This window comes from Danio aesculapii, chromosome 18, assembly GCF_903798145.1.
Source record: "Danio aesculapii chromosome 18, fDanAes4.1, whole genome shotgun sequence".
Classification (NCBI taxonomy): domain Eukaryota; kingdom Metazoa; phylum Chordata; class Actinopteri; order Cypriniformes; family Danionidae; genus Danio; species Danio aesculapii.
Genome location: NC_079452.1, coordinates 46,125,317 through 46,138,970, shown reverse-complemented (window position 1 = coordinate 46,138,970; position 13,654 = coordinate 46,125,317). Strand labels below are relative to the sequence as shown.

At 36.9% G+C, this 13,654-nt stretch overlaps 2 protein-coding genes and 7 non-coding genes across 9 annotated transcripts in view; 8 read left to right on the top strand and 1 right to left on the bottom strand.

The window, feature by feature from the left end:
* Window positions 1-397: 397 nt before the first annotated feature.
* On the top strand, window positions 398-5,448 carry rpl4 (ribosomal protein L4). The gene is made up of 10 exons (XM_056477823.1): window positions 398-506; window positions 1,544-1,715; window positions 1,891-1,997; window positions 3,491-3,629; window positions 3,936-4,060; window positions 4,151-4,280; window positions 4,464-4,620; window positions 4,839-4,922; window positions 5,097-5,217; window positions 5,291-5,448. The coding sequence occupies exons 1-10, from the start codon at window positions 504-506 to the stop codon at window positions 5,378-5,380; spliced, it is 1,128 nt and encodes a 375-aa protein (XP_056333798.1). The 5' UTR covers window positions 398-503; the 3' UTR covers window positions 5,381-5,448.
* Window positions 1,376-1,473, top strand: LOC130246183 (small nucleolar RNA SNORD16). The gene has a single exon (XR_008839404.1). It is a non-coding gene; the product is annotated as a small nucleolar RNA SNORD16 (small nucleolar RNA).
* Window positions 1,751-1,818, top strand: LOC130246181 (small nucleolar RNA SNORD18). The gene has a single exon (XR_008839402.1). It is a non-coding gene; the product is annotated as a small nucleolar RNA SNORD18 (small nucleolar RNA).
* On the top strand, window positions 2,035-2,132 carry LOC130246182 (small nucleolar RNA SNORD16). Its single transcript, XR_008839403.1, has one exon. It is a non-coding gene; the product is annotated as a small nucleolar RNA SNORD16 (small nucleolar RNA).
* Window positions 3,711-3,841, top strand: LOC130246184 (small nucleolar RNA SNORA35). Its single transcript, XR_008839405.1, has one exon. It is a non-coding gene; the product is annotated as a small nucleolar RNA SNORA35 (small nucleolar RNA).
* On the top strand, window positions 4,331-4,399 carry LOC130246177 (small nucleolar RNA SNORD18). The gene has a single exon (XR_008839399.1). It is a non-coding gene; the product is annotated as a small nucleolar RNA SNORD18 (small nucleolar RNA).
* LOC130246178 (small nucleolar RNA SNORD18) lies at window positions 4,672-4,739 on the top strand. The gene has a single exon (XR_008839400.1). It is a non-coding gene; the product is annotated as a small nucleolar RNA SNORD18 (small nucleolar RNA).
* LOC130246179 (small nucleolar RNA SNORD18) lies at window positions 4,960-5,029 on the top strand. Its single transcript, XR_008839401.1, has one exon. It is a non-coding gene; the product is annotated as a small nucleolar RNA SNORD18 (small nucleolar RNA).
* Window positions 5,436-13,654, bottom strand: part of map2k1 (mitogen-activated protein kinase kinase 1) — a 29,489-nt gene continuing 21,270 nt past the window's right edge. The window contains exons 3-11 of the mRNA XM_056477822.1: window positions 11,562-11,708; window positions 9,181-9,258; window positions 9,032-9,083; window positions 8,821-8,945; window positions 7,125-7,332; window positions 6,967-7,031; window positions 6,791-6,849; window positions 6,230-6,275; window positions 5,436-6,152 (exon numbers count right to left, since the gene is read on the bottom strand). Of these exons, the coding sequence (XP_056333797.1) occupies window positions 6,039-6,152; window positions 6,230-6,275; window positions 6,791-6,849; window positions 6,967-7,031; window positions 7,125-7,332; window positions 8,821-8,945; window positions 9,032-9,083; window positions 9,181-9,258; window positions 11,562-11,708 (894 nt within the window). The 3' untranslated portion in view covers window positions 5,436-6,038. The remainder of the gene's footprint in view (window positions 6,153-6,229; window positions 6,276-6,790; window positions 6,850-6,966; window positions 7,032-7,124; window positions 7,333-8,820; window positions 8,946-9,031; window positions 9,084-9,180; window positions 9,259-11,561; window positions 11,709-13,654) is intronic.

Below are 13,654 nucleotides of genomic sequence, written 5' to 3'. Positions count from 1 at the left end.
TGCACGTCAAAAGCGTCACAACGCAAACGTTCTTGTGCCACGCCCACTTTTAAAAAATCTTCAGACGTTTTCTTTCTTAATTTTTAATTTATTATTATTTTTTGCGTAGTGTCAGTTTTGAGTTAGGTTAAACTAATTAAAAACTAAGAAATCCAAGCGTTTGTAAATATTGTAATTAATTACCGAAAGTAGTTCCCCATCCGCCTGCCTCTACTTATATAGTGCGAATATACTTATATTATAATACTTATATTATATAATACATATATTATTGCAGTTCATACCTAATAAAATAGCAAATCAATAAAAAAATAACCTCACAATTATGTCCAGATCATCTTTATAAAAGAAGCTTGACTGAAATGAAAACGCAGACTTGGGCGGAAGTCACATGTGTCGGATGGATCTGCAAGTGCCGGTGGAGTGCTTCATTCTTCCTTTTCTTCCGTGGCCGCCATCGAGTTAGGAGCGTGGTTCCTGGCGAGCCGTGAAAACTTACAATAATGGTGAGTAAAATGGACAATTAATTAACATACTTAAGCGCGTTTTAAATAAAGCAACTTCATTTAGTTGTTTTATGTGCATATATCTCTAAGATTGCCGTGGTTTTGGATGAATTGTGACACGTTAGCTAGTAGGCTCGCAGTACTGCGGCTCCTGGGAGCCATTTTGAACCAAAGCTGCGTGTATACACGTGTAGGCATAATTTGGCAGATGTCTCCGTATTGTGGTTAATACCACTAAATTAGAGCGCACTATTAATGTTCATTTTATTTAGTTTAGAAATTTGCTGTGTGGCCTAAATAGAAACGAGCATCATTGTCGGAAATATGCAGGCATGTTGTGGCCTAAGTTAGGCGATCTCACACACTTTAAATTGTTTGCGATGATGATCGATTAATTTAAAAAGACAAAGTTTAATTTGTCATTTGATTTGGCTGATTAAGAAACTTGTAAAGTCACAACGCAGCCTGATTTTAAACTAATGTAAGTTAGGCACGATTGTTATTTTAAGCTGAACCATCACTTCATTTAACAGCAGGTGTCTACTATATCTACTTGGAAGGAAGTTACAGAAGTAAAGTTGATTTAATATGCACACATATGTTCAGTGACAACTTGTGATACGGTACATGTATTGTTTACCATGCTACTTTGATTATTCGGTCAGACATAGCAAGTAACTTATGACTTCAAAACAACATTAACACAATTTATTTGTGAACAATGGTCTCTTTCTGCTAATATGATTTCTCTATTTAGAATTTGCAAAGAATATAGTCATTATATTATAAGGGAGAAAGTCTGAATGTGTGACAATAAAATCAACTTTACCTCATTTTTTTAAGATATAAAGAATTTAAGATGTTACTCTTGCTATGATGGTGTAATTTGCGTCCTACTCTGTGTTCAGTGACAGTTGCCTGCTGTCTCATGCTGGCACAGAAGGTTGATGACAACAAAGTCTGAGCAAGATTCCAAGTTTAGCTCAAAAGTGTGAGTGTAAAATGTGTTATTCATACCTTTTTTAATTTTGTTACAGGCTTGTGCCCGACCGTTAGTCTCGGTCTACTCCGAGAAAGGGGAGACATCTGGAAAGAATGTGGTTATGCCAGCAGTGTTCAGGGCTCCCATCCGCCCTGACATTGTGAACTTTGTGCACACCAACATGCGCAAGAACAAGCGCCAGCCCTATGCTGTCAGCGAACTGGCCGGTGAGTGTTTTCAATCCACATTATTTGCAACATCGCTCCAGTGATGATATTCCACTTCAGGTCCGTGTTTCTGACAACTGATTATGCTGGAAGTTCTGAGAGCCTTAGTCCGTTTGAAATGTCTGCTTACGGAAGGATGAGAGCATGTATAACTTTATCAAATTTGTTGTTACAGGTCACCAGACCAGCGCTGAGTCCTGGGGCACAGGAAGAGCTGTTGCCCGTATCCCCCGTGTGCGTGGTGGTGGTACTCATCGCTCCGGCCAGGGTGCTTTCGGAAATGTATCCTCAACTAACTAAATTTGACTTGAGCAACACTTGCTGTGATGGTGTAATTTGCGTCCTACTCTACGCACAGCGACAGTTGCCTGCTGTCTTATGCTGGTGTGGAAGGTTGACGAACATTGTGTCTGAGCAGGTTAATGTGTGGATGCGTTTTAAGTGTTTAAGGCCTGTGCTCACACCAACACAATTCCATTCAATTTGAGAAGTTATAAATTACAGCAGGTATAGCTTCAACTGTTACTAGTTTGTTTACAGTTGCAGTCACTTTTATACAAACAATGCTGCTTTTTCCCTCTGATGCGTACTTCTCATAGACAACTTAGTCAAATAGTGTATTATTATTATTATTATTTTTTTTTTTTCAAAAAATGACATTCAGATATTTGTATTGTCTGTGGTGTCTATTGAAGAGCTGAGTCAAGTGCTGATTCTGGATAAATGGTTTGCTGAGATGCATTACTGTTTCCAGTTTGTCTTTAATGTGCATCTCTTACAGTGGTAGGAGTACTGAAAAACCATACTCAAGTAAAAGTACCATTACTTGCCCAAAAATGTAGTGCAAGTAGAGTAAAAGTATCTGTTGTTAAGTACTCTGGAGTAGTGAGTCCTGGGAAAGGTTGCTGCGGTTACATAATTTGTGTGTGTAAACGCAACATACTGCAGTGCATTTAGTTATTGTTGAAGGCCATTTCAATCATGAAACTGTAAACGTCTGTCATCTTATTGGCAATCAGGCTAAACAGTCTCTGCGTCATTGCATGTAAAGTATCTTCTTGGGCACTATTAATGCTTCCAATGTATGTCTTAAGGTAGTTCAGTATGATGCAACTTGCTTTCTGTCTGCGATTTTGATTGAACAGAAATCACAGGACTGAAATTTATTTTTTTTCCCTAATCCCTATAGGCAGGAAAAAAGTAGTGACTGCAGGTTGAAGTAGTGAAGTAAAAGTACAGATACTGCACTAAAAATGTACTCAAGGGAAAGTAAAAGTACAAATTTAAAACCACTTAAAACATTTAAATTTCTGAGAAAAACTACTCACAGTAATTTGGGTATTTGTAATTTGTTACTTTACACCACAGATCTCTTACAACCACTTGTTCTAATTTTGATTATACCATTGCTGCTTACTTTGATACAATATGCTGTTCATGCTAGCTCAAATAAATTTAGATTTTTTATTTTTGTGTTTAGTATTGTCAAGTTATGATCACATGAAAATGCTTAATACCAGCTGTAAACAGGGCATGTGATAGCAACAGCTTTGAGGCATTTGACCAAATATGAATATTATTTTTCCATGGTGTGATGGAACAGATTAGAGCAACTCTGAAAAGTTGCATTGATACTATGCAGATGTTTCTGATGGTGCATTAACAGCAGTTCAATCAAATTAAAATGATTAATTGGACCAAACCTTTCTGCTGAATACTTGTGTTGGTGTGAACGGGCATTCAATGTGAAATGTTAAGCCTTGACTCCGCTGTAGATGTGTCGTGGTGGACGCATGTTTGCTCCCACAAAGACCTGGCGCCGTTGGCATCGCAGGGTCAATGTTAACCAGAAGCGTTATGCCATGTGCTCTGCCCTGGCTGCTTCTGCTCTGCCATCCCTTGTCATGGCCAAAGGTGAGTGAACATATTGTGTCTAGAGTTTCATGTTTTCTCTGTGTCAATCTTTTTGGGGTCCAGTTTAATGGCAGTGCCTACATGCACTGTATGTTATATGTGGGTTGCCACCTATTGGCATTCTCCTCTCAAATCAGTGCAAGAGAAACCTCAGTTTGCAGAAGGGCCAAATCAAACTATTGGTTATTCCCTTTCGAAGGCTGAGAACAGTGATATAAAAGTTAATAAACTGCCACTCTTAAAGGTGGAATTGTTTTATTTTATTTTATTTTTTTTAATCGATTTGAGACATGCCACATTTTTCAGGTCATCGCATTGAGGAGATTCCTGAGGTCCCACTTGTTGTTGATGATAAAGTTGAAGGATACAAGAAGACCAAGGAAGCCGTGCTTCTGTTGAAGAAGCTGAAGGCATGGAACGACATTAAGAAGGTGAGAGATACTGCCAATTGACTAAAAAATTTACTTAAACTTAAACTTTTTACACCGTTAACTGTTTCGATGTTTGTTTCTGGCCTCCAGGTTTATGCCTCTCAGCGTATGCGTGCCGGCAAGGGTAAGATGAGGAACCGAAGGCGTATCCAGCGTAAGGGACCATGCATCATCTATAACGAAGACAATGGAGTGACACGAGCTTTCAGAAATATCCCTGGTATGTAAAGCAGTCATCTATTTTACTGCTGATCCATATGAACGCATTTTTCTACATGATGATCTCCACTTCTGGTCCGTGTTTATGAGTCCTATGATTTTAGTGGAAGTTCTGACCACACAATGGAACAGTGTTCTGTTGTGCTAGGTGATTGCAGTATTTAACGGCAAAGTCTCTTGTCAGGTATCACACTGCAGTCCGTAAGCAGACTGGACCTGTTGAAACTCGCTCCAGGTGGTCACATTGGACGCTTCTGCATTTGGACAGAGGGTGCTTTCCGCAAACTGGATGACCTCTACGGCACTTGGCGCAAAGCTTCCACCCTTAAAGTGGACTACAAGTGAGTTCCCTTACACTCTTGAGTTCCCATGGTCTTCTGGGGTGAATTGAAAAACAATGATGAGCTTACTTCTGGTCCGTGTTTATGAGCACCTTGATTTTATTAGAAGTTCTGAGTCAATATACTGCAATCTTATGATAAACCACTTACTTAAACCTTGAAATGCATCAATTTTTTAGATGAAGCATGATCTTGAATTTAGTGCTGTTATCTTCCAGCCTGCCCATGCACAAAATGAGCATCACAGATCTGAACAGAATCATCAAGAGTGAGGAAGTCCAGAAGGCCATTCGTCCTGCAAAGTAAGTTCTGGTTTTGACCGTTTATATTTGCCTGTCGTTGCAATGATGAGATTGTTACTTCTGGTCCGTGTTTCTGAAATAGTGATTGTCTTGGAAGTTCTGAGCCATCTTTCCTTTAATAATCCTAGCTTTCAGTCTATAGTATTAGTAATGAGTGTCTTTATGAACTTGCAGCCGCAAGATTAATCGCAGAGTGTTCAAGAAGAATCCTCTGAAGAACCTCAGAGTGATGATGAAGCTCAACCCATACGCCAAGACAGCCCGTCGCCGTGCGATCATGGCACACAACCCTGACGTAAGTACCCTCACTACATCACTGAGGCCAGTGTGTTGTCTGAGCAACTTCTAAATCTGAACTCTCTGCGCAGGTCAAGGCCAAGATGCTGAAACCCAAGAAGAAGAGGGTTGTGAAGAAGACCAAGGCCAAGAAGGCTGAAGTTACTCCAGCTCAAGCTTAGAGCTCATAAACAAGACTGTGGAGTGCACATGATTTTCAAAATAAAACAACTGATGAAAATTAATAAAATCTGTCCATTTTAATTCCCTGCATACCATTTAAGCATTGCCACATTCCATTGGCTGCCATCTGTTAAATAAATCCTATCATATTATATGCATTTGTATAAGTTAAATGACTTGATTTGTCTCTCTCTTTGAATTAAAGGCTGCAAATTCACCATACTGAAATAAAGCAGAACACAAAACATTGCAATGAAACCACGAAAGCATCTCTGGGGTCTAAGACATCAATCATAAATATTAAATTCAGTTTAAAAGTATAACAATATCAAGTTGACATTTAGAAGAGAGGTCCTTTGCATTAGCGCAGTGTAACGTCAGCCTTTTGATAGCTTTTGCAATTTAATATTTTGGTGTAAGAAAAAATAGGTATTCGTCATTCTCACAGATGCCATCCCAGCATTAACCAACCGATATGTTACACTGAGATGTGATGTTTTGTTAATTACAGCAGTGTGTTCGTTAATACTCAAAGACAACACCTAAAATAAGACCGTGGATTCAGGAGGCAGTAGTTTGCTGTTGACCTCTGGGTGGAACTGAAGATTTTGAGGGTGAAGAAACGCCAAGGGTTGGCTTAGAAAAATATGGCTGCTTTCACATTGCCACACTGTGAGTCGGAGTTGCTGGCTGGTTCAGTCCAATGGTGCTGCATAACCATCCAGCAAAGTCAACCTCTTCAGCCTCTGAATTCTTGATAAAGGAATGAACCTGAAAAAAAATTGTGTTAGGTGTACTAACTGCATGATTGGAATATAATGTAATATATGAGAGAGAATTGTTCTTACCATCAGCTGCTTGAGGTCTGCTCTTTCTGCTGGATTTTTGATTAAACTAAGAAAGAAAAATCAATTAAATTATGAAATGTTTCAAAATATTGTGTCTGTCCTAGTAGTACATATCCCTGAAGTAACGAAATATATGTTTGGTTATATTTCACACTGGAAATATGTTTGCGGTCATTAGCATTCTCGAAAAGGTATTTTGAGAACTTTCTTGGGGACAACTTATACCTTTGCAAGAGAGTCCAGGAAATAATGAAGGGAATGGAATTAAATGTTTCAGCGGAAAGCTAATTCGCAAACATTTTCTTAGCGCACACTAAACACTATTCCATAAGTCTGTTCACGGACTCTACATTAAGACGACATTTCAATCTTGACCACTAGATAGCGCAGCAAGTGCCGCTGAAAAGACTTCAATTCAACAGATGCTTTTATCCAAAGCAGCTTTCGGTGCATTCTGCTTTTCAACAGTTTGACGGTTGCCTTGTAGATCAAACCAATGACCTTGGCATCACTAATACCAAGCTTTACAGGAATAAACCCAAAGATAACATCTTTGCTTACCACTTGTTTACAAAGTCTTGAAATTCTGCACCAAAGATACTCGGGAGCTTTGGAGGTGGCTGAAAAAAAAAAAGCTCCATTAAACCTTAGCGAAGCAGCCAATAAAAATCCTCACTTTAATTAATTCACTGCCTTAAAACAGTTTAGTGATCTTGTAAGCACCACTGAAAGCTTACTTCATTGACAATATAATCAAGAAGCTCAAATATAGCCATGGGAGGTCTGCTGTCTGGACCATAGGCTGAAAAAACAAACAAAAAAATGCAGATATATGTTATTTTATCTCATTATATTAGTACCATTATCAAGTTTTGTTACATAAATTTCAACTCACAGCTGCCAGGTCGACCAGGGGGCCTGGGTTTTGGAGAAGTGTCGCTGACTGATGGGTCTCCCTCCAGGGGCTGACCGAAGATTTGTTCCAGCTCTTTGGCATCAGGTGGTGGGATCGGGAAGCGTCCGATAGCCATCTCCACCAGAGAGAGACCCATGCTCCATATGTCAGACTGGACAGAGTAGTGAGTGCCTTGAAGGCGTTCGGGCTACAGATGGACACGGAGACAAGAGGGAGGAAAATCATAAGGAGAGGAAATGAACGCTATCATACAGGAAGACATTTGATGGAAAACAGGAGCCTGAACAAACAGATGGCACCCATGAGATGATTCAAATTAAACATCCAGGGAAAAATGATTAAGTCAAAAATGTACCTTGAACTTAATTATTTGGAACTGTAAAATACTATAATATAATATAATATAATATAATATAATATAATACACAAGAAACAGTAAAATTACTCTAAATACTAATTAACTCTATTTAATAAAAAGTATGTATCTTTAGAAAATATTTTTATCTTATAATCTAAAACTTAAAATTGTGTAGATATAACATGTAAGTTAATACATTTTTTATATACACACACCGGCCACTTTATTAGGTACACCTGTCCAAGTGCTCTGTAATGCTGCAGCATTCGGATGATAGGGTCAGAATTTGCCATCAACAACATGAAAGCATGGATCCATCCTGCCATGTATAAACAGTTCAGGTTGCAGGTGGTGGTGTAATTGTGTGGGGGATATTTTCTTGGCACACTTTGGGCCCATTAGTACCAATTGAGCATTGTCTCAACACCACAGCCTACCTGAGTATTGTTGCTGACCATGTTCATCCCTTATGACCACAGTGTACCCATCTTCTGATGGCTACTTGCAGCAGGATAATGCGCAAATCATCTTAGACAGGTTTCTTGAACATGACAATGAGTTCACTGTTCACAAATGGTCTCCACAATCACCAGGTTTCAATCCAATAGAGCACCTTTGGGATTTGCATCATGGATGTGCAGCAGACAAATCTGCAGCAACTGCATGAGGCTATCATGTCAATATAGATCAAAAACCTAAGGAATATTTCCAGTACCTTGTTGAATCTATGCCATAGTAAGGTGTACCTAATAAAGTGGCCGTTGAGTGTATTTCAAATAATTTCATAATATAAACATTTCAAATGTATGACTAATATGACAATGTAAATAGAACAAATAATGGTGTAAATATACTATTGTAAAAATAAATATAAATGTTAATATAATGTGTTTTTATTGTAAAACTTTTATCCTTCATTAACTAATTTAAAATAACTGTATGCTTGTATTTCTAATAGAATAAAAAAGTGTAAAGTAAAAAAGTACATACAGTATATAAAGAGAGACACATTTGATATAAATATTAAATACTTATTAATTTTTAAATATTCAATATAAATACAATATTATAATGCAATATATTAATATAATATAAAATCTTATAACATATATACATTCATAAAATTAGTATCTATATTAAAATAACAATTGTAATTAAAAACAAAGATTCTGGTAAACATAAAATGTAAATCAACCAAAAATTTTAATATATATATATATTTATATTATGATATGATGTATTCATTTTATTAAATTATTAATAAATTATAGATAAAACAAAAAAATCAATCAAACTATACATATTTTGTTTACTTACAGACATGTAGGACCTGGTTCCCACAAAAGAATTGGCCATGGAGTCAATGAGTTGTCCACTCACACCAAAGTCACACAACTTGATCTCACCACGCGAGTTGACCAAGATGTTTGATGGCTTTACATCTGCAAGTTTGAGACAAGGTCTTCCCTTTAGCAAGTTTCAACAAGAATAATACACCAACAGAAGACGGAGTGAGATCACCATTCACCTCTGTGCATGATCTTGTGTTTCTCCCGCAGGTACGACAGACCTTTTATCACCTGCACGAATGAAGAGAAAACAGATTAAGCGATGCCCCATCAGCCTTATTTTCTGTAAACAGTCCACATAACAGCCTTTTGAGAAAAAAATACTGACCGCAATGCTAACTTTGCCCAGTATTTGTTCTGGGATCTTGCCTGCTTTCTTAAGGCACTGGTCCAGAGAGCCGCCATCCTACAAGAAACGATATTTACGGAAAAATATCCACCACATACCCTTATAAAGCATCGAATTATGAAAATGCATTGATTTTAAAGGTGCCATTGAGTGGATTGATTCAATATGTTAAATTGTTCTACGATTCTCCAGAAACAGTTTTATATGCTTGCTTATAATTCCAGAAATTAACTTTAGAATGAAAAGCTTGGTTTTGACCATATTTGGAAAGGTCTTGAATATTAATGAACTCTGCTCTGACGCTGCAGCTTGTGTCAGTGTGTTCTCTCTCTCTCTCTCTCTCTCTCTCTCTCTCTCTCTCTCTCTCTCTCTCTCGCACGCACACGCACACGCACACACACACACACACACACAGATATACTTCAGTGCCCAAAAAGTAAAATCTTTATTATCAAAAAGCATCTACCTTTATGCCACAAGAGTAACCTAGTTTGCTGCTGAGTTGTGTTTTGGATGAAATTATAGTCTAAATTATAATTATAATATGCAAAAGTGACAGACAGAGATGTATTTACATTTTTTTGTATTTAGATGTATTTTGAAGCTTTTAACATATGAAAACAGGCAGGAATTCTTTCGTTTTATAAAGTTTATTAGTGTCCTTTCACTCTAGAAATTTCACAGAAAGAGCTGAGTGATGGCAATGCACAAATGTGCATTAAACACTTTTTCTCAGCAGTGTACATGTGTTTGTTGCCTTATTACAAACATTTGCAGCAAATTTCCCATTATACCCCTTAAACCAACAAAAGATAGATTTAAATAGAAGTTTTACCACTTCAGGGTGGTGTCAAATAATTTTTAAAAACCATATATATCCTTAATTTTGTGTTCTAACATGCTGTGTGAACACAATGGTTACTGCCTGCTTCAAAAAACTTCTCCATTTTAGTCTCCCTGCCACTCCTGTTTTCAAAATTAGAGTCCCATATACATAGTGTGTTTAATGAAATCTTAGATAACCTTAAAAATAAGGAAAAAATATCATTGTTGTAATTTCACTAGGAAAGGTGGCAACGCAACTTGTGGCATGATCCCGTGTGCAATTTAACTGTCTGTGTTTTTCTTCTATTTTACAATCATAGGATTTACATGAGAATGAGGAAAAAATGATTTTTGAGCCTCATAGTATGCCGTTTCAACGTACTGAACTCTAATTATTCAGCTATACCTATGTATATCCGATTTTCATTCTATGGCACTTTTATGAGTACTTAAAGGATAAATCATACAACATTTATCTGGACAGATGATCAGATGGGGTATATGCGCACAGACTTTTAATTTCAGTCAGCCAGCCAGCCCCAGGGCTTCTGGTTAATTGCATAGTTTCCGCTATATTCATTCGTCTATGGTGGGGCGCCATGCCAAAATTAATCCTGCCACAGCTACATTACAGCTTCTCATTCAAAACATTCAGTCGTGTTTTTTTTTTTTTAAATAGCGGGTTATAATCACGCCAAAACGTATTAAAAGGTAAGTGAATTATAACAGCGCCGACCGTAGTAAACTTATTTGTTTAACCCTTTAAGATGACATGCTGACTGACTGACTGACTGACTGACATGTGCGTGATGCCAGCAAACTCGAAGTATAACCATTTCATTTTACTTCAGGATGCATTAATACCGCTCTGTAGGTCTATTGGAGACATTCATAAATATTCCTAGCAAATCTAATAAATGTTGGAGACATACTTGTTACATAAACGCACTAAATCGAATTTCAGCAGCGTTTATTTGAGAGCGCACAAAAAGATCTGCGCTTGAGCAGCGTTTATTTGAGGGGGCAGTTTTGTGAAAGAAAGAAGTTTTGTGCACGAACAGAGGAAATCGGCGCGCAAGCAAAGATAGTCGCATGCTGTAGGCTATTACATAAATGCGATCTCGACATATGTCATTGAATTAACGCCACATGAAATTAAAAAACAGCAATCTTTACTGCCTGGCTGAGATATGATATATATAAGTGGGTATCAGACCAAACAAGAAGCACTGCATTAAATTATATTTTCCCACACCATGTCTTTTAAAATGTATTTTACCCCTGTATTTTCAATGGAATCTTTGCGCTGGCCTGTGGATTATATTTGAATTACATTACAACATCGATGCTGTAAAATGAACTTTATGAACTTTAAGTCACATAAAGCTTTCACCGGAAGTTCATCATTGGCTGAAAAATCTAGCTGTGTATATAGCCTAACAGTACAACCTAACAGTAGTGTGTATAGATTTATATATGCAGACAGACAAATATATACTCGCATATATCTATTTATGATTGAGAGAAGGCAGTACCATGTTTTCCATACAGATGCTGATCTCTCCGTCGCTGTAGAAAGCCCCGTAGAAGCCCACGATGTAGGGAGAGTTACATTCGTGCAGTACCTGCAGCTCTCTGATGATCTGATTCCGTATTGCTGGCTTAATCTCAAGGTGGATCAACTGCATATGAAATAAGAACAAATCAAATTTATTATGATCCTCATTAAAATAAAAGAGGTGGAAATTAGTTTTTTGTTTCACAAGATGAGAAATACGGAAGCCACATTTATTCGCCCTCCTGTGAATTTTTTTTCCAAATATTTCCCAAAGTGATATTTAACAGAGCAAGGAATTTTTCACAGTATTTCCTATATTTTTTCTTCTTGTGAAAGTCTTAAGCCTTGTCAGATCACACGAATTTGTCATGATTTGGCCATGGTTTCCTTGACGTAGTGGTGTTGTGAGGATTTGTAAATGACAAATGGCTGTCATGACACATGATTCAATCGTTTCTGCTTATGTAATTTGACATAGTTCATGTCTGCGATGCCTCATGACACTATCGCAGAAAGTCTAGCATGTTTAATTTTCTTCTGGTTCTTCACGACGAGTTCCGTCACGTGGGTGACACTGGGCAATAGGAGCACATCATTTCTCGGTTAATGCGCCAGTCAGGTAAAATAGGCTACATATTTACTTATGGGTCGGTCATGGGTGGATAAGATCAATCATTAGTTTTGCAAACTTTAACCACCTTTTCTAAAATATTATGGTGTTTTAGGCAATTTTATCTGACACACTGGCACAAATATGCACACATCTCCATTCTAACAACGAGTTTCTAAGTTCTCTCATCCTTCCAACAGAGTTTGTTCTTCCGAGGTAATCTGGGAACATGTTTAGTGCTGCTAACACGTTGCAAAAGCACTTCCTGCTTATTCAAATTTGTCATTAATAGTTAAAACAGTATAATATAGGCTTCTCAGAAACTGTGAGTATTTCACTTTCAAATTATTTAGGCTAGATTATTATTTTATTTAACAAACCAACACAATCATGGAAATTCATGTTTTGACGCATATAGCGATTCACCTCAAACGTTATTCTTGTTTATAGATAACTGACCAACAAAAGATACGTTAAAATTAAGATAAAAATTATACAAAACAAAATTCGTTTCAAAAAGATATTTTTTTTCAAATTTCATCCTATCCATGTCGTGACGAATGCCCTTAAATAATGTAGCTTTTAGTTGTCAGCAAGCGTCAGTGTTTATTGAGATTGAAATAAGATTAAAATAATAAATACCGTTGTAGCAACACTTGTGACTACTTTGGGAAATAACACTCATTGTAGACAACAAGGGAACATGTAGTCTGGCACATTTATTACCCACGACAAGATACAAATACATTTGTTACTTACGACAAAATTTAAATAACAATAATCGCATAATCTGACATGGTGTTCTTCATAATTGACAATAAAAATTGTGTGATCTGACTGAGACTTTATTTATTTGTTTTATTTTGGCTAGAATAAAAGCAGTATTTTTTTTTTTTTTTTTTTTTCCCAGGTTCTGCTGGTTGCAATTCCTAAACTTTCATTGCCAATCTTAAGCCAATCGTAACGGGTTGTTTTTGGTTCAATTTGGAATTTCCCCAACCATCCAAGAGCCAATGGGACCAGAGTACATGCTCCAGCTTGGCCCCCCCCGGTCCTTATTTTTTTTATTGCATTTTAAGGTCAATATTTTTAGCCCTCTTTAGCAGTATATATTTTTTTATTGTCTGCAGAACAAATCATCATTATACAATAACTTGCCTAATTAGCCCAATTAACCCTTTAAACTGCACTTTAAACTAAATACTAGTATCTTGAAAAATATCTAGTAAAATATTTTGTACTGTCATCATGGCAAAGATAAAATAAATCAGTTATTAGAAATGAGTTATTAAAACTATTATGTTTAGAAATGCATTGAAATGGTCTTCTTTCCGTTAAACATAAATTAGGAAAAAAACATTCAGGAGGGCTAATAATTCTGGCTTCAACTGTACATTGTGGTCATAAAGGGACGGACATTGTTAGGAAGAATTGTTCACAGGCAGGATAAATCTATATTT